At 36.6% G+C, this 24,952-nt stretch overlaps 1 protein-coding gene across 1 annotated transcript in view; it reads right to left on the reverse strand.

Moving 5' to 3' along the window:
- The window catches only part of LOC127634449 (double-stranded RNA-specific editase B2-like), a 278,387-nt gene that overhangs the window by 93,190 nt on the left and 160,245 nt on the right, over nucleotides 1-24,952 (reverse strand). The window contains exons 2-3 of the mRNA XM_052114023.1: nucleotides 10,479-10,565; nucleotides 3,198-4,129 (exon numbers count right to left, since the gene is read on the reverse strand). Of these exons, the coding sequence (XP_051969983.1) occupies nucleotides 3,198-4,129; nucleotides 10,479-10,565 (1,019 nt within the window). The remainder of the gene's footprint in view (nucleotides 1-3,197; nucleotides 4,130-10,478; nucleotides 10,566-24,952) is intronic.

Consider the following 24,952-nt stretch of genomic DNA (forward strand, 5'->3'; position numbering starts at 1 on the left):
TTCTAGTTTTCTCTACATTTTAAGCTGGGACAGGAGAAAGTATTTTAATATAAAAAAATAGATACACATTACCTTTGAAAGGTTTCATTAAATTATCATTACCAACTATGATTATGTTGTTATTGTTGTAACTAGTTGCTGCAATGAATGCTGTTAAAGAAAGCCACAGTTGCTTTAGAGAGAGAAAGAGAGAAATCGCACAGAGCAGTGTGACAGTGGCAGATTTGGCAGCGTTTGCAATCAGCAGCACCCTATGGCACAGGAAGACACCCTAAAGATGCTGGTGTGAGCGCCATCCAACCGTCAGATCTACACACTACTGAGAAATCATCACACACTCACAAAAACACACAGCACATACAGCACGCACACACATGCACAACCACATGTTTCACTGGCCAGATGATGTTGGCTGATTTTGTGATGGAAAAGGAGAAAAATTTCTCATTTCATGTACATGTATCTGTCATAATTTCAAACTCAACAGCAAATGTAGCAGTCTGACTTTCAAGAATTTCCACAAGCAAGTGCATTTCTGGAACTAAACTGGTGAGGCAAATCCTCTTATTAATCCTTTTAAAGAGCGTAGCGAGAAGGAGAATGGAGTAGTTTCTCCCCGGCAAACATATGCAGGTTGTTTGGCTGCTGTAGTTGGAGAGGAAAGACAACATTCTCCCTGTCGGCTTCATCCAGGAAGAGGGCTGAATACTAATACAGTGTGAGAAACACTCGCAGATACACACAACTACACAAATGAGAGCTGATGCTTACAGGCAGACACACATATTGATGAACACACTTGGGGAGAAGAAAACAACAACAAAAAAGTTGCAGAAATCATACAATAAACTGACTAGCCACATTCAACTGTGAATAATTCTTAAAGAGCCCATATTATGCTCATTTACAGGTTCATAATTTTTATTTTGGGGATCTTCTAGAATAGTTTTACATGCATTAATGTGCAAAAAACACATAATGTTTCTCATACTGTACTTTGCTGCAGCACCACTTTTCCCCCTCTGTCTGAAATGCTCTGATTTAGCTCCTGTCTCTTTAAAGCCCCCCTTTCCGAAAAGCCCAGTCTGCTCTTATTGGTCAGCTGGCCCAGTCTGTTGTGATTGGTCAACTGCTTACCATAACCGAGTTTCAGCTCCCGAGGCTTCCTGAGTAGCACATTCCTGAGACGGGCATTATGCAAATGTATTACTTAGTGATGTAGCTATGTGATGGAGGTAATAGCTGGACTGCAAACCAGGTCTTTCAGGCGATTCAGGAGCAGTGTAATAAACAGAGAAAACTATATATAATATATATAAAGCTACTTGTAGATTGATTCCCCCCAAAAGTGTACACACAGCCGCCATATTTGTGACCATCAATGTTAAACGATATCAAGAAAAAAAAAATGGCTTTTGATCAATGACCCAGGAAAGGTGTTTACAGGACTGAAGACAGCACAAGTATTGCCCAATATGACTTTCGCTAACATTTAAATATATTTTCTCCACAATCTCCTTACGCCGGTGAGTCTGATGTGTGACCGGCGAGTGCACACACCTCTCGGTACATCATTTTAAATGTCTCTCATTCAGAATTTACAAATGTTTGTGTTGTTTTCTGCTCTGATTTGGACACAATATTACATGAAATCTGTGATGAGCCCATATGTATGAATGTAAGAGCTTCTTTTAACTCATGGAGAATACACAGAAGGCAACCGAGGCATATTAATGAACAAGACTAGCATGTTTACATTGTAGTCTGGTGGTGTAAATAAAGTCTGTGCTTCATGATCTTATGATGTGTTGTTTATTGACTAACTTTAGTATATTCACATTAAATATATGCATTCTATATATTGACATTATAGTGGTTTTTTTTCGTGTTAAAATCATCACATACATTTACATTTATATTTATGCATTTTGGCAGACACTTCTATCCAAAGCGACTTACAGTGCTCTTATCACAGGGACAATTCTCCCAGAGCTCCTGGAGTTAAGTGCCTTGCTCAAGGACACAATGGTGGTGGCAGTGGGGATCGAACCAGCAACCTTCTGATTAACAGTTATGTGCTTTAGCCCACTACACCACCATTACTCCAATACATACATGTATAAAGGCCGAATCGATGATGGTGAAATATATAAATATAAAAGACACGAGTTCAGATAACTGACATGTCTGAATAAATGAGCAAAGACCCACAAGTGTTTTTATCCCTGTTCTCCACATTCATCGCTACTTGACGTGGGCGAAATGAAACAGTGTCACTTGAAAGATAAAACTTTATTGAAAGAAATTTTTGGCTCTGGTAAGTAAAGAGCAGTGTCACTTTTTCCAAGATTAATAAAGAGAAACAAAAATGTAGCCGGCTTTTGCCGCATCCCATCGCACAGCACAATGAAGATAAATGGATTTTTGGTCACAAACGTGGTGGTGCGGTCATAGAGTGACGTCACATGAAACTTGTTCAATTCCTTTAGTGGCATTAGTGCTACAGAAATTACGTTTCACCTTTACATTTGAAAGTAAATAAATATAAATTAATTAATTAATTAATACATAAAGAGCTACATAATACATAATGTGTTTGAGGATTGTTTGTCGATTTGCTCTGTGCTTTGTTCAATCTCCTTTGGGCAACAGATTGAATTCATGTTTATAGACACTGTCACGTGATACATGAGGAAACTAGAGATTGCCCAAAATAATAATACTTTTGCAATTTAGCTCTATTAATACATGAAAGGTGAAAAAAAGAAACTTCATTTGTTGGAGCATCGGCTTTCTCTCCAGAGTCAGAGGGTTCCCAAATGATAATTTGCCTCATTTACATCTTTTTTCCATTTGAATAGATCTGTGAATAGATACTGCTTACCTTTGGGCCTTTTTGCTTTCCTGAGTACACACGCATGTGTGTGTTTACACTAGATATGCCACCCTGTCCTGCCCAAAGTAAATGTTAAAGCCAGTGTGCTAACACAAAACAGTTCCACCTTTTATTTGGCTATACAGCCTAACCTCTCTCCTACAATCTATCTGTACTGCCCTATGCCTCCCCAAACATTATCTCCTCCCTCTTAATTAAGTCTTGGCTGGCTGTTCACTATCCCAGCATTCCTGCTGCTCTGGTTATTAAGGTCCGCCGTATGGAACGGGTGGGCTGCCAACGGCTGAACTGGCACACTCACCTGGGGCAAATGAGGGCACTTTATCCTGCTGGGCCGGTGTCCTGCTCTCACTTCAGGTGCCAGTCTGATGTTGAAGAGCGCCTGCAGGGCGGACAAAGCTGCTTGCCTCTTTGCCTGCTTCTTGCTGCGACCCGAGCCTTCGAATATCCTTCCATCCACTCGCACAGCCATGACAAAGCTGTGTCGCGCCTGCTTGCCCTGGGCACGTTCTGACAGGCAGGCGTATCGCAGGCCGGGCCGCAGGTCATTGAGCAAGACAACAGGGCTGGGTTGGGGCGGCATAGTTGGAGCGGGAGGTGGGGGTAGGCAGGGATCTCCTTGTCTGGCTTGTACAACCATCAAGTCCAAGGTGTGGCGTAGACGGAGCGCGCTTGATAGCAGCTGGCTCTCTGCAGAGCGGCAGCCGTCAGGCTCAAAGCCTTTGAATAGTGTATCCGGGAAATCGGCCTGATCCGAGGTGAAATCGGTGACAGGGTTGCTCAAGCTGCCCATGGCCAAGTGAGCTTGTGAGGCGTTGGGAAACTGGATAAAGGATTTGAGGGCCATCTCTGCCGCTTTCATCTTAGCCTTCTTTTTGGTAGGCCCGGTACCCTCAAACGTGAATCCGTTGACCTCTACAGCAATGGAGAATAGTGGTGCATGTACTGGTCCTGTCTGTGAGACCATCCGGTACTGCAGGCCCGGTCTAAGCTCATTCAACTGAACCAGAGCGTTCTTTGGTGCATCGGACCAGGTAAGTTTCTTGCAGCACAGCCGCAATTTGCACAAGTGTCCGTTATTGTCCTCCTCTAATGGGCGCTTTCGCTTGAGGCCAGACGCCCTGTCCCTGGGCGAATCAGACAGGAAGAGTGTTTGGCAGTCTGACGGTACAATGGCACAATCTTCGAGATTTCCTGTGTTTCGGTTCTCCTTGACTTCAGCACTGCTGGTACCTAAGAGAGTTTGAAACAGTTGTGTATCATTACAATGGAACTCATTTTGCAAAAACAAAACACAATGGGAGAAAATGACTAAGAATGATTAACTCGATCCAATAGCTTTGTATTTTTGTGCACACTGTCTGCGTTAATTTAGCATCTGGTTTACTAAAGAAACTATTCGAATCCTTTAATGACATAAATGCACCTACAACATTATTGATAAAGGCAATTTACATGGCACAGTCACACATGTACGCAGTTCTATATAATGGCAATGCGTAAGTGTTCTCAACTATAATGCACACATGGGAAAATGCAATAATAACACTCTTTTATTTGATCATCATTTAAAGACTAACTGCTCCCATGCTCAATAGAATATTTAAACAAACATCTCTCTTAAATAAAATTATATTTGCCGACAACTTAGCAGCAAACTTTGTGGTAATTGTGACAGGGAATTGCACTTAATATGTGAACAAGGTGCATTCTAATATGCACAGAAAGAAGGTGTGTTTGCAATGAAAAGAATGACTATTAATTCATTTAAATCCTATTGGCACAGCACTATACCATGCATTTACCACCTGGTAAAACAGGATTGCTAGTGCGTAGTGTATTTACATTTACATTTACGCATTTGGCAGACGCTTTTATCCAAAGCGACTTACAGTGCACTTATTACAGGGACAATATCCCCGGAGCAACCTGGAGTTAAGTGCCTTGCTCAAGGACACAATGGTGGCATCTTGGTGGTGCTGGGGCTTGAACCCCCAACCTTCTGCTCAGTAACCCTGAGCTACCACTGCCCCAGTGTATAAGAAGCAGGTTATTGTAATGGGTGTTCGATTGAGATTTTTGGAGTTGTCTCCGATTTACGAATCCATTTTTGTAATCAGGAGTGGCCATTACTGGGCAGTGCCTTCCCAAGTGACATATTTTAAACCCTTAAAAGTGCTTGTCAGGCATGAGTGGAAAATCAATTGAATTTGTTTTATCATTAATTCTCACTTGTATTTAGCTCCCTTAATCCACTAATTACTGCGTCCAATTGTTGCTCCGTGATAAAGTTGAAGTTTTTCTTTAACTGCTGGCCAGTTTCTCCTATCCAAATCCAAACTGTAAAGCCCAAAGTATGCTTCGGTCATACGCGGATGCTAAGGACATGTGATGCAAAGTTCCTCATCAGCAGAGTGCTCGAGAAATGAACACATACAGCCGATTTTTCTAACTGTGCGTCTTTGAACGTGAAAAATACGCACGCACCTGGAATTATTTGCACTAATTTGTGGGATCACAAGGTGGCAACACACATTTGAACTGTTGCTGTCACAAAGCAGTGCTAGAAGATGATGTAATCACCACTAAACAATAGGAGATGAATGTGAAAACAACAACAGTGGAAGTACAAGTCAAGAGCATGTGTGTGAGAAGGTCTGGATATACTTGCAATTGTTTAACTGAAGCCTGAAGGACTATAAAGACATCTTTATGTGTCTAAACTCCTGAGGAGAAGTAGTTCAGTATCACATAGCAGTCATAGCAGACATGCGCCAACCGCCTGTGAATGCATGCACAGTACAATTGAGTAGACTTGACAGACGTTCGAATGTTTGCAGGTGCTAAGCGTTAACATCAAAACCGAAGTATACTTTGGGCTTTAGTGGAACGGGAGAAGCTGACTCTAGATGGCCTCCATGCCGATGGAAAAACAAATCATGCATCTATATTCTTGCCGATTAACCAGTAGCAGTTTTAACCACTATGCAAACCACACATTTCATGGGGCCCCACCCCATTAACAATTACCACTGGAGGGTACACGGGTGAATAAAGCTGTTGTCAGTGCTCTCAGAACGGAGAGTTCAGGTCCCCCGGGTTCAGGTCCGTTTTTCAAGTAGGTTTTCACAAGAACCTTGTGTTAGGGTTTGTAATTTATGAAAAAATATACAGGCCTTCCGAACTTGTTTCGCCCACGTGCTCCCACATACGTGCGAATGAGGGGCAGTTCACACCAAAACGTATTTTTGCATGCATCTGCTCTGTTTTTCCATTGTTTTCCTATGTAATTGCACAGGACGAACGTCCTTAACTGTTGCACCGCACAGTGTCTCACACAATACCAGCACATTTTTAGACACTGTGTCCAGTTAAAAAGAATATCAGGTCTCAAAAAGGCATGTCAAGACAAACTGGAAATTAATAAATAACTGAGGTTTTGAACACCCCATTCATTAAAAAAGAAGAAAAAAAAAAGAGTTAACATACATTAATGAAAACATACATTAATTATCTTTAACTAGATTTGTATATTATAAAATGTTTAATGTACTTGGCAACAATTGCTGATAGGATTCATTAACAATTATGATTTAAAATCAATTGTATGTAATTTTTTTAAGCAAACATTTTCAAAATGGGGCCACAGGTTGGTCGGTTGCTTGGGGCCTCAGAAATTGTAAATCCGCCCCTGCGATTCACTTCAAAAATTATCACAAGGCATAGTATGGAGACTTTTTTTGAATCAAGATATTTTGCGTGATTATTGCTTTGATAAAAAAACACTAGTTGACCTGTAAATTAATACTGTTTCCTATTCCATATGTTCTGGTGATGCCCCTGTGAAGATTGCAGTCTTTAATCGCATACTAAATTTAGTTTTTATTTTCTCTTTAGAGTTTTTAAAATGTGTGAAATGAAGACATACATTCCTGCTATTATAACGGCGCACTTTTAGTGTGACTGTTCAAATTAGTCTAATTTAGAGACATTGCGTATCTTTACCTAAAAATGTCCGATAACAATGTCCTTCCCTAGTTGCTGCTTATATCCATTTTTAAGAGGGAAAATAACAAGAAACAGGTTGGGTCGAAAATAATTTATTGAATTTTCAAACAGAAACTAGACAAATTGGAAGGACCTACTTCCCCAACCATTTCCCAAACCACTGTCCCTTGCATTGATGTAATCCTACACAAAGTTTCTAAAGTTTTGAAATCTGTCAAACCCTCTCTCTCTCTTTTGCATGCACGCACATTATCTCTCACTCATCGCACATGATGAACGAGTGTTCCACCAACCAACAGGTGTTTGTAGAGGATGTGATTGATTAATTAATTAATTGATTTGAGCAAACAAAAGAATAAATTCCTGTATTAGAGTCGAGGAATCAACTCTTTGGAAAGACTCCCCATCACTAACTTTTGTGCTGGAGTATCGTACATTAATTTGCCGCATCTCTTTGCTGAATTCACAGCAGTGAATGCTACAGAAACTCTATGCTGTTATCACACATATTCAAATAAAAAGACTTGGAGTTTTAACACAATAATGTATTAAATAAATTCCGTCCCCATTGCCCAAAGCAGCTGCTCATAAAGTTTCCTGTGAGACAGGCCGTCTAATTTAACTGTTGTAAAATGTGAGGACAAATCCTCTAAAATGGGGAATTATCTGGCAAATCGCTCAGTAATTTCATAAAAAATTGGCTTGGAGTCCATACTTAAAGAAGGTACAAGTCACCTCACCCATGTACAATGCAAAGCAGACGCTCTTAAAATGCAGGCGAGCAGACGGTTATGAGATTTCAGCGTGTGAATGTCTGATCACACATTAAAGCCTATTTCACACCCCAGCTGTGATGTGATGGAACCAAATTATTATTCTTTTTTACAGAAAATAAACACATGGATGCCAGCCTAAATTGTGAAATAAAAATGATTGGAAATTGCATCAGTAGGGCTTTTTTAGCTCTTCTAGTAACACTGTAAATGGGTCAGTTACGTGATGTTTTTTTTTTTTTTTGGTCTAGATCTATAATGCATGCAATTCATACAGAAAATAAACCTATTGTCCATGAATAACTTCAGCATCTGAATTAAATTCACTATGACATTTTACCTTATTTACTTTCCAACTACACATTCCTGGTGTTTTTGTAAATGATTCATCGTTAAATATTATTACACATAAATAATTTAATCTTTTTATCAAAACATAATAAATGGCTGTGAAAAACAACTTTCCTTTTTTGCTGACGCCACCAATCCCTCTTATTTTTCAGCCACTCCCTCCAACAACCGGTCGTTTTTTTTTACAATCCAATCAATTCCTGGTAGATATATCATGTTCCATCTGACATTTAAATATTTTAAGTATTATATTAAGTTAAAGAGTTACACCCTAATATTTGTTGAATATGATATAAAAAAAAATCTAAAACATATGAAACCAACATAGATACAAACATTACATTTAAAGACACATGCATTTGGCAGATTTTATTTTAAAGTATAAAAAATCTATAAAAACATATTAAATATTCATAATATATTACAAATATATTATAATATATACTAATACTTATAACACTATTAATATAATGTATATACTGCATCTACTGCATCAAAAAATAATAACACAATTAATGATGTCCCCAGACCGTAATAAGGAATATTCCTACCATTACAGCAATTCAAGCTTGAGTTTCCAGCAGGGGGCAATAAGCGAAACTCCAGCTGTGTAGGCAACACACAGCAGTGCAGACAACAAAACCACACTTCGGCTTGCTTGGCACTAGTGACAGCACAAGATGAGAACACGTTCTTCCACTCAAACACAGCTAGATGGAGTGCTATTCTGAATGCAGGGATCTTGGGGCATTTTTCTACGTTTTAGAATATATTTAACTTGACACTCAGACAGATTGACAAATTAAACTGCAAAATTGATTGCTGTGAACTGTTAGACAATAATAAGTTTACGGTTAATAATATGGATATAAACAATATCTTGGATTCTAAAGCCACTTTTTGTTTTGTCTTATCAATTCTTTACTCTTCTGCCACAATAATGTATTGCAATATATACAACAGTTAGTTCCGGTCCTCGAATCTGATTGGACAAGAGACCTTCCATGAGCACTGATAGTCTGAATTCATCAGCACGCGGACGCTTCACTTTGTGTATCACTCTGCTTGTGTTCGTCATCCTAAACTAAAGTGTAAGAGCATAGCTAATGTACGCTATGTGTCTCTTTTTACATCTGTATTGTTTTACATTACATATGTTAGCCAGCAGGTGGTGGAAAAAGATTATTTTTGTGTGTAATATGAGCCAGCTGGTGATGTGAAGTGAATCCGTTAGTCATTGTTTACATAGAATAGCGCTCTGTGATCACTTGTATTACTACTACATTACTTAAGCTAGGAAATAGCTTTAAATGACTTTAAATGAACAAATTCATCATTAAGGCTCATTGCAGCTGAGAGACACAACAGACTGATTAATTACACAACTCAAGGTGCTTACCTCTTACTGGAGTTCCACATTGGATACATACTGTTTAAAATGGTGGAGGACATTGCAGTTTATATAGGGAATGCGCACCGGCTTCCACAAAATATGGAGAAATACCCCCGCTTGGACCACTATTTTACCACCTTCAAAAAGCTGACAGCATCTCTGCTTGGGTATGGCAACAGGTGATTGCACATGCTCCGTCGCGCTCTCTCTCGCTCTCTCTCTCTCTCTCTCTCTCACAAACACACACACACACACACACACACATACATCCTTGTTCATCCAATAACTTGTTAGAAACAGCACAAGCCGTGATACTATTTCTGAAGTGACATTTTTGAAGTCTTGGACTCATCATTTGGTTTAAACCAGCAACGGCAAATTCTGATTTGTAGCTTCATGCACAAATGCATTTTTATGACCGTACTCTGTTTTTCCTAATTTAAAAAAATGTACTTGTTCATTGAACTGTTGTATATAAGCAATATCACACTTGCTTATCATGCTATATCGAATCACAGCATTGCTGATGTAGGGCCATATCGCACTCTTGCTCGTGTGATATTGTTTAGTTAATTACTGTTAAACTGAATTTTTTTTTTAAATGTATAATTTATGTAAAATTATTTAAATATAAATATTTATAATTATTTAATAATTATATATTAAAGTATTATTATTTGAGGGGCTTTCTCAGTAAATATTTACATATGCGATTAATTGCAAATAACTGATTTAATTTGAATCGATTGAGAGCCCTATTATAATATATATTTATTTTATAAATACTGAATCATTATATATTGAATTATTTTTAAGGGCTTTTCTCAACATATATTTACATATGCAATTAATTGTGATTTATTCAATTAATTATTCGCCATATAATTTAATTAATTCGATTAGACATTTAATCGATTGACAGACAGACATAAATTTAAACAAAAAATGTAATAAATAAAAAAATATATATATATATTTTCCATCATCTTGGACACCCTGTGATTTACCCACTGCTGTCCAGATACTATAGACAAGATAAACTTAAGTGCATACTTACTCGATGTGTCCTCGTCTTCTGTGCTATTGGCTGCTGGGCTCATGTACTTGAAGGGGGCGATCAGTGCAGACAACATGTTCATCTTCTCTGAAAAGTAAAAAGGAAACCACGTGTAAATTCAGCACACATCACTTTTCATGTCATACACAAACTTTGTGGTTCTTTCCACCAAGCAGTCTTCACAGCCTAGTATCCTCTACATCAGAGTGTGTGTGTGTGTGTGTGTGTGTGTGTGTGTGTGTGTTTGTTTGTTGTTAACACTGCAGACTCCTATTAAGGACACTGTCAGGCTCAACCCAGACTGTGAGGAATTGACAAAACTGCCTGGTCCCATAATTACATCCCACCTTTCCCAGCATCCCCTAATGATCAATAATTTGAATGGGCAGACAAAAGGAAAAGAGGATGTAAAGGGTTACATGTGTAGACAAGAGGGATTGAAGAGAAAGTGAGAGTGAATTTGTAGTAGTCTCGTACGAGGCCATAAGAACAGTCCCAAAGGCGTAATGATTCAGATCGGGATATGTGAATGCTTTCGGAGATCTGATTATTTCAGACAGGATAATAACAAACTCTGATTAAACTATTTAGCAATTTGACCTAGTTATGAGGCTTTAAACCCAATTAGAATGGCTCTTCAGGAAAGAAAATGTAAAAATAAAACATGTAAAAACTGTCTTAGAGAACACTTTATATGAATGCATTATTGTAGATCTGACCATGATCTTGAACATACCCTACTAAAATTTTAAATATCCTTGATGCATTATTCATTGTGAATTTTAATGCAGTGTTCTGCAAAAAAAATGATAAAAGTTTCACTGCTAAAATGAAAAGCAAAAATAGTCATCACACAGTTTCCTCTTTCAATGTAATCGGCTTTCATCAGTGTTTTCTTGTATTTGTGCATGTGCACTGTCTGGTCAAAAACATTTTATTTTTAAATGTCGCCGTTAGTTGGATTTAAATAAGCAGACACTTAAGAGCCTATGATTGGAGCATTATTACAGTGATTAATATGTTGTAGCTGGCAACAATTAGTTTAACCCTAACTGATGCAGTGTATAGCTTCTCATTACTTAAACAACCATGTCAGAAGACGTATCCCGTGGTCGTGGAAACGATGTTACTGTGTTTCAGAAGGGGCAAATGATTGGCCTGCATTAGCTAAAGAAAACAACATAGGAGATAATAAATGTTGTGACATTGCATAAGCTTGTCAAAACAATAACACGACAAATGTGTACCATAATAAAAGCTAAAGACGGTCCAACAAAATATTAGAGTATGCAACTTTCTTTTGGCCAGGCAGTGTATGTTCTAGTTTACACTAATTTAAAAGACAAAAGTCAACAGGGCAGCATCTCTTGCTGAGAAAACAAGCTTAAACCAGCCAAATCTAGTTTGCTGGTCTTAGCAGGTCTCCCAGCCCGGTCAGACTGGTCTGTTGGGTGATTTTTAGGACACTTATCAGGTGGTCAGGTGTTTTATTCAGGAGGGTGGTAACTTCATGAAGGTGCAGTCCACCTAATCTCTTGTCTTGTGAGAGTCTAAGTCACGTGTCGGACACTACTGCCCCCAATACCAAGCAAAAACACAATCTAAAACAGTCTCACCTGTCAGTCAGCCACACAAAATCCCTCTTGCTTGACTGAAACGTGACTAAGCCTTGGCAGCAGGGAATTTTGACAACTCGTAATGTGTTGAGTGAGATAAGGAGCGGGAATCCAATTATTTTGCTTTCCCAAGCACTGGTCAAGACACCCTCTCTCTCCTCCATCAGAAGGGTGTAGGATTTATAGGTCATATATAGCACAACCAAAGTGTGAATGTCAGCACATAGCAGGGGAGATACGCTAACTCCATTGTACACTTCCTGCATGTCACTTACTGAATGATGGCTGGAGAGAAGAGGGCATTAATAAGTGATTGGTTGATGGCAGTGATAGCCCCACCCATCACAAAATGTGCTGAGACAGATTTTGAGCAATGATGTGGAGGTCTCTCAAAGTTCAGTGGTATCTAACAAGCTCAGTACGCAGCCATTGAAGGTTATACTAATAATATGTAACACTAAGCATCACCAGGAGGCCTAGAGGAAAACACAATCCCCTAGAGGGAACACAATCCAACCGTTTCCATTGACTTTGCATTGCGAGAGGCTGCCTCCTTGTCATTTATGGCATATAACAAAAGACAGAAAAATGCCTAAAAGCTGCTGTGTGACAAGGTGTACAGCAAACAAGGTAAAAAACCCCAGATATACATTTTTATAAGCTTTTCCGAACCGTAAAAGCCAGCCTTTAAGGAGACAAAAGTGGATACAGGCAATAAGACGTGAAGCATCAGCAGGAAGAGTGGGTAAATTGTGGGATCCTGACACTCAGTATGTCTACGTGTGCTGTTACCTGGTGATTCAATCAAATAGTTGTTGATATCAGGGTATTTCACGTTGGGCCATTCAGTCGGATCATTTTTCCAAAAATAGGAAGGTAAGGAAAAGGGGTACTGACATAGGCCAATAAAATTTAACTTCTCAATATATCTCCTCCTCTCAGGTTCACATAGGGTGGTGAAGCAATCGACATGGTTCAAATTATGAATGTTTTTTTTTTTTTACAATATCGTGTCGCGTTCCAGTGGGCGTAGTTCTCAGAGTAGTTCGAGAACTATTTGCGCTCTGTCTCAATTGATCCACTTTTATGTCCTGAAACAAACCGTTTTTTGGGGTCGACAGCTTATAAAAATGTATTTCTGGGTTATTTAGCTTGTTTGCTGTACACCTTGTCACACAGCAGCTTTTAGACATTGTTTTGTTTTTTGTTATAAGTCATAAATGACAAGGAGGCAACCTCTCGCAATGCAAAGTCAATGGATATGGTTGGATTGTTTTCCCCCCCAGTGTGGGTGTGGCCTAAATACGCTCTGTCTCTATGCTTACTAACAACAAAGAGGACAAAATCATCTTTTAAAAATAGTTTTATTGAGTCGAAGTAAAACAATTCACTGCAAAAAATCCTATTTTTCTCAAGTGTCTTCTTTTCCATTTAAAATTATCTAAAAATCCTTAAAACAAGATAGATTTACTTGAGAAGCAACATATAAGATATTTAGACTTGCTTTAAGAGGATACATATTAAATATAAGTGTATTGTCCTAATACACGATATATATATATATATATATATATATATACATATCATTAAATATATCAATGCTTTCATTCAGATTTTGTTTTAGTTTTGTTAACAACAACAACTATATTTGTATAATTTTATACTTGTATAATTTTATCCCACCAACAAAATTATCACAAATATATTGTGAATATTCTATATTTCACCAGCTCTACATGAAACAAAAAAAATTAAAAATGGCATAAAATTCAGAGGAGATTAGAGGGGCTTCAGCCCACCCTCCCTAGCTATCAGAAGCGAGCAGAGGTAATGAGCCAATCACAGCGACCCGCGACTCCTCATAACCGTCAGGTCAGATGAGACACTAGAGAGTCTATTCAAAAAGGCAGTGGGGAAATCGTTGACTCTCCCTCCCTCTCTTTCTCTCTCTGTTCCCCCGCTCTTTCAATCACTCACCCTGTCTAGGAGACCACCGATTAAACACTGGTGAAGTGGCAAATGAGGGAGGCCGCATTGTCTTGCCACTGCGCATGGAATTGGATTTCTGTCAGATCGCTCAGCTGGAGCTTGGCAGAGACACCTTTTGTGTGTTTGCTAACCATCTGTGTGCGAGTATCAATGTATAGTATATGTATATGTGAGTGCACAAGTACACAAAACAGTTTGGTTTTGATTACCCCCCCCCACAAAGCCTCTGTGACATCAACTGAGAAGGAATGTCATTTCAGAGGAGGAGCAAGATACATTTCGATGAAAGATTCGATTTTGAAATATGTGCACTGATAAATCGTGCACAACTAAATCATGAACATGTATTAAAGGAGACAATAGGGTCAACTTTCTCTCAGCACACCAACACGGCTGTGTGAAATCGAGAGAATTGTGCGTTCCAGGATCTGGCTGCGCGAGCAGACGGAGTGATATTTAGCACCTGATTAGCGCCAACAGAAGACATAGTGCACTGGCCATCTGCTTTACATGTGTTACTCTGTTTCATGCCAAGGACAGAGGTTTAGTATACTTGCTGTTGCTTACACCACTGTCCGCAGGCACAAATCCTAATCACACGCCCACTACAGCTGCGTGCCCACCCAACCCATCCAACACTCAATTAAATTAACATAATGAGATCAGCTTTTGTGCTTATTAGAATTATGTTTTACAATGGAAAAGGAGGAAATTGGTGGAATTTAAACTCTGATTGGTCTGGGACTGGTTGGGTGAAGGTTAGAGTTCATTTGAGGTTATTACAGGGCAGATTCTAAATCTGTACAAACATCAAGTACAAATATTCTGTATGTAAGCCAGAAGTGTGTATATACAGTGTATGTATGTATGTATATATATATATATATATATATATATATATATATATAGAATATATTATTGGTAAAAGATAAACAAATGATAACAAAATCTGAAATGCCATGGACACCAACATTTCCAGAGTAATACAATATTTTGTAAAATGTCAATTTTCGGCTATGATTTTGGAACAAAACTACAAGTGAAAAATGTATCTACGTTCTCTACTTCCCTATGTAATTTGTGGGCTCATCCATTCATGATCCCTGCAACAGCTCAAAAACATCAACACCCGGCCCACTGGTGCTTCAGTTCGCAAACTGAGAAAGAAGGAGAAGCAATGCCTACTCTGGCCAAACTATTCCTGAACACCAAAGGGGAGCCATCTGGACTATTTTCAATGATTTTTGTATTTAAACATGCACAGACTGATGTTTTTGACACTTTTGCCTGTCACTTTTTAAAAGACACAATGTCAAGCTACAACTCTGAAAACTAGCATCCACTACCTGCCATCTGCACTATTATTAATCATTGGTTTATGAAAACATGCGCTGGATGGACAGCTTTGACTGTTTAGATGCGTTTCTGGCAATGTACATTTCAGTGCAGACTGATACTGGAAACTGGATGTGTGTTTGTCTAGTTTACTCTGTGCTTTGGACTATGTGCATCTTCAGCGTATTTTAGCATGGATTGCATATTTTTCTGACTATCAGTGTGAATTGCTTGTGAACCAGTTATAAAACTTTTCAAGCTTTGCAAAGGAACTATAGAAGGATGGGACAGTAAAAAGCAAATAAACATTACTAACATTGTCAGTGGACCTTAGGGAAGATAATACAACTATATATAAAAAAAGAGCATTTCATGACTTCTTTAACAACACAAATTTCTGAAGTACAAATAATTTTTATAAACTAGAATTGTCACTTAAAATAATGACAATGAAAAGGGAAATTATATTTTTGATGCAAGATACCTTATGGCATTTATAACATTATAGGGGGACTTTTGTGAAAATAATAAAATGTTAAAACTAAAAAATGTGTAGGATATAGAATTGTTACCTGTAGATGTCCGCATAAGGATGCATTCATGAGCAATATTACAAGAACAGGGTTGACAAGGTTTAGATGTGATTTTGATCTTTTATATTTAATAATAAAAAAAAAAAAAATCTGAAAAAATATTGTTGTTAAACTTCAAGGTCGACATCCGCACTACTTTATGATAGGAGATGAGATGCCACATGGCATACAATAATGTAACTCCCAGAACACCCTTGTTTATAAATACTTTACGTATCCGCTTTGCTGTCAAAATCTCTTTGTGGCACACAGTGAGCTCACAACCTCAGCGAAAACACTCATGTACACCTCAGCCTAACATTTACTGTATACCACTCTACCAAGAAAAACCCATTTGCTGGATTTATCGTAAAAGCCTTTTGGTGTAATATCATCTCTGCAGCAGGTTAATGGAGGAATAAATAAATGTTAGGTTGTGTCGCTCTGCATTAGCACCTGATTGGGTCAGTGTCTTTGTGGGTGTATTGTAACTGTAAAAAAGACCTTAACGGTAATGATTACGTGTACACTTTATGCTTTTCTCTTACTGTTAATTAGTGTTGTTTGCCAAGGGAAGCAAATATATACAGCCAAATTATACATGGGTTCCTTAATACTGAATGGTCGACTAGTAGCTCAGACAACGGACAGACTAGACGATAATGAAAATTGGTAGTTTCGCACAACCCTACATTTTACCTAAACATTCTGTATTACAGAGTGAAACAATTGTAATGTCAGACACAACTATTCTTCAATAAACATGTCTTCCTTTAAAAAAAGATTGTTAACACAGCTAAATATATCATAACATTAAATTGTAATATTTACAGAATTGCAATACTTAAAAAATTGCAATGCATATCAAATCGGCAGATAAATATATTTGTAATATCAAATCGGCAGATAAATATATTTGTAATATCAAATCGGGTGGTCTGTGGTGATTCTCACATGCTGTTTAGAAAATGTAAAAATCTAGTTATGGGTGATTATTCCTTTAAGGACATTTTTGATTACTTGAAATCTTGAAAAAATGAAACTTATTGAAATGATGTTTCATATGTTAAACATTTTAACATTTGTCCTGGAATAAAGATGAGATCATGGCCTTTATCGACCTTTGATTTGGTATGTTTGTGTGACGGTGATTTCTTTTAACTTTTTGAGTTTGATAAAATTACAAATCAGTAAACCTCGTGTGATTCCATGTCCACTTTCGTGGACGTTGTATTTTGGCTTCGCCATACACAACGCATAATTGAAATTCATTTAAACTGACTGAATACTGTCCACAACACTCTAAACTGTCATTTAAGGGATAAACTTCTGCTGAACCGAGTCACGTGACACAACAACATGATGTAGATTTCCGAGAGGCACTTCTACAGGTGCAGAGCCAACAAAAATGCCTCTGTTAAGAAACATCTTTCGTTTTTTTCCCCCATTGAAACCAGTTTGGGTGTAAGGAATAGCATCTTTAGTTTCGTTTGATATGCTGCTTTAAAATAAATGTGGCGCATCAGTGAGCTGATAAACATGATGTCCACATACGTGGATTTTGGGACATTATTCCCTCAAAAGTTGATAAAACATGTTAGTTATTTTTAACACATCTGTGGGTCATTTTGCTTCATTTAAATATATATTTTTAAATATTGTATGTTGTTATCTCTGTAAAATACGGTTCTATTCATTAACATTAGTAAACACATTCCTATATTTACTGTGCATTATCACACTGAGAATCAATGGGTTCATCCAAAAGCTGAAAAGTTTTGCTTTCAGAGGTTTTATATGGAATTAGGATGAAAATAAGGTGCATTTTGAGCTGTTCTGAGATCAGTGCTGAGAGTTCTTAAATAGGGAGCAAGCTATAGCTCTCTATGCAGCGAAGTGCATTCACTCCTAAAATCAGACCAAAAGTCCAGTTTCAGGCTGCAGATGATGTTTGGACCACTCAGCATGTTTGGCAGACATGAGACAATGATAATCAGTACATAGATTCAGAATTTATAATGTATTATTTAATTTGAACATGGTTGGCAGTGATTGGATGATGTGGCCATTGCTTTGAATCAGAATAAATTATGCTAATTTCAGATGTAATGTCTGTAACATCTCAAAAACATGAATAACCAACACTCCTGGGAACAAAGAATTTGATAAAAAGAAAAAAAAAATCTGACTTTCAATAGCTTGGTATTATTTCAAATTTCACAGCGTAGTCCCTCTGTCCACATATGTGTACATAAATTTTTAGCACGACTATTTGCTCTAGATGTTACAAATCAAAAAGGGAAAATGCTCATGGAATGTTTCTGAATCTAAATTACTAATTTGGTAATGACACCTAATTAAATTATCATGTTGCACAAATATTTAAATATATATATCTGCCACTCTGATGCAGAGATCTGCTTTCCTGTCTCTTCTTATTTCCATCAGAACCAAACAGATATCTTTCCGTAAAAAAAACTAAACAAATTCAAAATGCTTGACGTGATGTAATAAATGCAGTTCTTTGTTATAAAAAGAAGTACAAATTGCACCCAAAAATAACAAATGCAAATATATGAACTTAATGATACTAAAACTGCCAAGTAGAATTGATTGATCCTTGATTTGAACTCTTTTTATACAATGTAACTCTGGGTTGGGGACATGCCCAATATCATTCTGAAACATTTTCACCTTTCAGGACTTACAAAAAATTAGGAACAAGCTATAAAAACAATTATTATTAACATTAATAATATTAAGTTTACATTTTTTAGTTTTTTATTATTTTTTATTTTCCACATGCATGATGATCATTGATAGAAATGCTATGTAAGATCAAATAAAGGTGTGTGCGATTGAACTAGTGCAATGGTCCATCCAGAATGATGTCAGCTGTGATAAATATAAACCAAAGTCTGACTGTATGATAGATGTTCTGGTGACCTGACCTCTCTCCAGAGATCAACTCTCTTTCTCTGTCCATCACTCTATCCTGGATGGTTGTGATGGCATGGCCAGTCAGGACAAGACGAGGCAGATAACGACACCATGCCGCAGGCTGCTTCATCTGAAGGTGTCTAGGACTCATTCAGAAAGTGCTGGGGAGAACGAAATTGGTATCCTACTACAGCTTCTGTCGCTAGACATTCGCACACAAGAAGAGACCTCCGGCCATCTCTGAATGAAAAGTTCAGCTTAGCCTAGAGCTGCAACTTCTATGAAGCCTGGATTGAACAAACAGCAATAATTTCCTTAACAAACAACTAAAATGGATTTGCATTTCCAGAAGGAAATAGCAGTGTTTGAAAGGCACCAAAAGAATAGGTTAGTTTAGGTTTTTAGCTTTGGTTCTGTGTAAATGAAATGACCAGATGTTGTATTAAATATCAATACAGTGCTGCCTTGCAAGCATTGTAATAAACAAACAAGTATCATTGGACTCAATGTAATAACCACCTCACTGTCATGCGGCACTGCTAACAATAGCTGCGCCTGTGAGTCAGCTAGACATTGGCAGTGTTGTCAAGCAGATGAATGGTTACTGCGTGTGACAATGTTTGTTTATAATCTAAATCAAGTCCACACACTCAATCCCATCACCTCCGAGACTCGACTCCACACATCACGCTGAATTATCAGATCTTTTATTCCATCTGCTGGACACACTTAGCCTCAGATAAGCTGTATCTCTTCCTTGTTTACTGTTTCTCTCAGTGTCAATCTCAGCCGCCATCCAACAATGATACATTCTCACTCTCGAACCCTGGATTTTTCCTTCTGTCTAACATGTCATCTCTCACTACAAAGGGTTTCTAACTGTTTCCCTCATGATCAACCCTGCGTTTTCCTATCTAACACTTCACAGGCTGTTTGAGACTCTGTTACTTGTCTACGTTTTCATTTATGATTCCCCCGTTCTAATTTTCTTCATATCAACTGAATTGAACTGGCCACACTTACAGGATTTTGAAATAGAACAGAGCAGTTTGTTTACGTAAAACCCGGAAGAGAATTAGCATTTTTGAGCCATGGATTCCCCGTCTAGAATTTATAATGAGTTTATCGAAATGTTAGGAGTAAAATACTATCTGTGGTTAACAAGTGTTTGCATAATTACAAAATGTTATACTTCAAAAGTGTTGTTTGCTTCATAAAACATAAGAAGCTAAAACGTTGTTACAAAAAATAAAAAAGGAAAGATTGTCCGATAAATTTCACATACTTTTTCAAGCTTGTAAACGTAGATGTTTGTTCTGCACAGACAAGGCGAGCTGTAGTGTTGCTGTCATTTCCAAACATTCATAATAGCCCATGTATTCAACAGCTGAAAATGAATATATCCTATTTTTTAAGATTTACGCATTTCAATTTCATAATAAAATTGCATCAAATTAGTAAATAATCTTGATGTAATTAAAAAGTCATCTTTAACATAATGAAATAAATGAAAAAAACTAAATATATATTTTTTTATGAATTTAATTTAGTTAAAGATTTCTCAATTCAATTTGATGGAAAGGAATGGTAAGTGTTCTTTAACCATAAAGTACATTTATTAATGAAATACTGTATATACAGTATATATATATATATATATATATATATATATATATATATATACACACACACACACACACACACACACATTTCAACACTCAAAAATTATTTTAATATTTATGAATTTCAATTTAATTAAAAAAATTATTAAATTGAATTGAGTAATCATTAACAAAAAAAAATGCCTAAATATTTAAGGCTTTATTATTATTATTATTATTTTATTTACACAATTAAATATTATGTAATTTTGTTATTAAATTCAAATGTATGAATCTGAATAATAGGCTTTTTTGAGTGAAGAATTGAAAGGAGTGGTAAGTTAATTTATTAATAAAATATAATATATATATATATATAAAATACAAATTTACCACTTAAAATTCCAACAAATTGAATTGAGTAATCTTTAACAATCAAATAAATAAAATAAATATTATGATTTTATTATTAATAATTTTCTTATAAAATTGTACAGATTTTAATATGATGGAATTTTGATATGAAATTATGCTTAAATCTTAAAAATATGCAAAAATATTTTTTGAGTTTAGGTGGCATGTCAAACTGATTATACAGTGTTTTGTGTGTATACGTATATAATTAATTTGTGTGGATTATACATTTATGGGTAATTCGAATGAAAAAATAAATGTATTATTAAAAACTACACTTACAGCAGTTATGAATTGAACTGAATTGCATTCCTTTTTAAGGTAGAAGTGTGTAATTTCTCACCAAGCAAAATTGCAAAAATAATAAATGCTTTTAAAAAGATTCTAGAAATCCGCCCCGATAGGTTGTACAATCGAATAGTTCCGCCCCAAATTTACACCCTTGGTCTAACCAATGTTGCTGTGTCAGGCTTGACAGGCTGCTCAAACAACCTTGTTCTGAAAGGACCAAAGAGACACAGTGTTACACTTTTAGGTGAAACTAACCTACAAATCACTTTCTCGTAGTTGACTTTGTATATCAAGTTTGAATATCACCACACAACAGCTTTAAATCTACATCCTGTTTGATGCTTTAATTCAAATTAAGCTATAAATGTTGCACAATCCATGTCTCATGCATTCTGCTCTTAACCATCTGCATCACCTTTTTTACCCTTCTCTCTCTTTCTGATTTAGAGATGTCATATATTCACGCCTGTCATTAACACATGTGCAGTAATCCCGCCATGTCCGTCTCTTTTGTTGGGCTTGGAATGAGCGGGCCGCTGGACCCACACTGGTCCAGATGGGGCATGGTTGCCTTTTATCTTTTTCTGTCGGCTGTTCCGTACCACAGCGCCCACCACATCTGTTATGCATCTATTCACTAAATTGTTTGTCAGTACATATTGAAGGCACGATCTGTCATTCTGCCATGCTTTGGTTGCGCCGTGATTTCTGTAGACATGGCTAGTCATAAGTTTCAGACGCCACTCGCCAGGGACTCGCTCAGAGCGGAGAAAATGAAGGGGAAAAAGCATGTTGAAAACAAAAATGAGAAGTAATACTTCATAAAGAAGCCTATCACATGCAGTTCCCTAGGGTGAAAAACTGTGTTAAAGTGATAGTTCACCACAAAATGAAAATTTTCTAATAATCTTCTCACCCTCATGACATTCATGATGTGTATGACTTTCTTTCATCTGCAGAACACAAACAAAGATTTTTAGAAGAATATCTCAGCTCTGTCCATAAAATGCAAGTGAATGGTGACCAGAACTCCAAAAGCTCCAAAAAGGAGATAAAGTCAGCATAAAAGTAATCCATAAGACTCCAGTGGTTTAATCAACGTCTTCTGAAGCAATCCAATTGGTTTTGGATGAGAACATACCAAAATGTAACAACTTTATATTTTTACATCTTACGCCATGGCAGTCTCTAGGCACGATCATTATTTCTAGCTCGATTACACTTACTGCCATTTGACACATGCATGCCGCTAGACGGCGCTAAACCAAGTGTAATCAAGCTTGAAATGATGATTGCCAAGTTAACAGCTGTTGTTTATAGTGAAAAAGGAGTTATATTTTTGGTCTGTTCTCACCCAAATCCAAATGGATCGCTTCAGAAGACATGGATTAAACCACTGGATGGATTACTTTTGTGAAACTCTAGTGTGTCGAGCTACAAGTTACTTGTAATTTAAAATAGTTAAGCTACAGACAAGTTACCCTTTTAAAAGAAGTTAGCTATACTACTATGGAGGACTAGGAGTGACACTTAAAAATGAAATGAAGAAATGAATGACAAATGTAATAAATCAAACACAAAAATATAAATACATCACTTTTTTAAATACACAAAATAACAGACATAGTTATTACTATTTAATTTATGTTTCTTGTGCACTTAAATTCATTTGTCATGCTTATTTTATTTTTATATTTAACTACATTTCAAAACATTAATAAAACAGATATAAATATGTCTTAATTTATATGATTAATTTGTATATTTTTTTATATTTATCTACATTTTAAAACATGAATTTAAAAAAACTGTTGTAAATAACTATATTAATGTACATTTAAAAAAAATTATTTATTTACATTTTTATGTTAATTTAATTAATCAATCATTGATTTCTTCATTTCGTTTTTAAGTGTCCTAGTCCACTCACTACAAGCTACTACTAACAAAATGTGGCTAACTGCATTGAAGCTATTTAAAGGGGCCATATCCTTTTTAATATGTAACATATAACATATATTAGATTTTTTAAAATACATATATATATTTTCAACATGTGTAAACAGATTATATTATATCATTTATTTTTGCAATTAGAGCAATGTTTATCTGACACAAACAATAAAGCCCTCAATTATCTCAATCTAAAGATAATTTACACTAATACAACTTGAAAACACCCATTTTATATAACTAATAAGAAAAAATATAGCATTTAAAGGTGAAGTGCTTGATACTGGTAATGCTACACTATTTGACTATTAAACTATTTGAGATGAGCTACTGTCAAACAACTAAAAAATATAGTTCAGTAAGTAGTGCAACATATTTTAGTCAGCTACCCTCCAACAGACATGCAGGGTGTAGTTTCGTCCCTTAGCTTCATCTGTATAGAACAAGAGTGAATGCTGCAGTGATATTAGAGTCCATTTAAAAATGAGCCGTTTCATGCTCTAATCAGATTACTTTCATAATGGCTACTATTAATATGCTAAAAGAATAAGTCTGACCTCTTTAAAGCCTTTTTTTTTAGCCATTAATGGACACAGAATGCATAAAAACGGCAGTATTGCCTCACATCGGATGACAAAAACATTGACTGCTAGTGTGTGTTTGTGTATGTGTGTTCAGGGCACAGATAAAGTCTTTAAATGGCCCTTTACCGCTCCTCTCCACCCCTGTTCGTGTTCTCCACTGCTTTCCCAAATCCCAGAGCAAAAATTGCGATAAATGCAAACTGACAGTTCATAATATCCCATTTCCAATCGCATGCAGTGCACTAAGTGTGTTTCTGAGTCAATTAAAGAAGTGTTTGATGTTGATACATTGAGACTTTCAAATTATGGGGCGGCCCATATTTGCAGGAGGATGTGGCTGCCTGCACACGTCACTGTTAAAAACGAGAGAGGTGCTGGGAACTTGAGACACTATAAAAATCAATAGCAAGTTGTTTCAAAACACCTTTTTACATTTCATTAATTAAACACCTTTTGATGATTTTACATATGCAATGTATTAAAATACTTTCCCACTATCCCAGTTTAATGTGCAGAGACAATAAGTAAGCTATTTGTAGATTGATAACCCTGAAAAAAAAAGCACTGTGGTGCTAACAAAATGTTGCTGTTTGAGCATCCCTATCAGCCATACACAGAAACATTAGCTCAACCAATGGCCTGAGTTTGGGACGGGTCTGATCTATGGCAGACCGAGGATTGTGTCATACATAAAAAAACACCCTTTACCCATAGTAAAAGCACTGTAATGAGAACAAATTTAGTGGCTCAATTCTTTAGAATTTAAACAATTTCTTTAAAAAAATATTAGTGGCGAAATTACACACTTTGCTTTTAAAAAAATACCTCATACTGTAAGAGGACACAATGTGCTGTGGTGCCAAATATGGGTGTACAACAACACGTGACAAACCTTTTCAATGTGCTTGTACAAATCAGAAAAAAACCACATGCTTCTGAAAAGACCAGGTAAATCAGCAGTTAATGTGGATGTGAAATTGCAGTGGCATTCACAAAAATCACACAAAAAAACACTATAAAAAACTGCATTCATTAACGACCTGAAACATTACTCACAAAATTGATGTGATATGTCTGGACTACACTGGCTGCCACACAATTAGGAAAAATATGTTCAGTAACTATATAATAAATCTCAATCTCATTCACATTTTTGCATATGCAAATTTGACACGTCAC

Source organism: Xyrauchen texanus, chromosome 41, assembly GCF_025860055.1.
Source record: "Xyrauchen texanus isolate HMW12.3.18 chromosome 41, RBS_HiC_50CHRs, whole genome shotgun sequence".
NCBI classification, from domain to species: Eukaryota; Metazoa; Chordata; class Actinopteri; order Cypriniformes; family Catostomidae; genus Xyrauchen; species Xyrauchen texanus.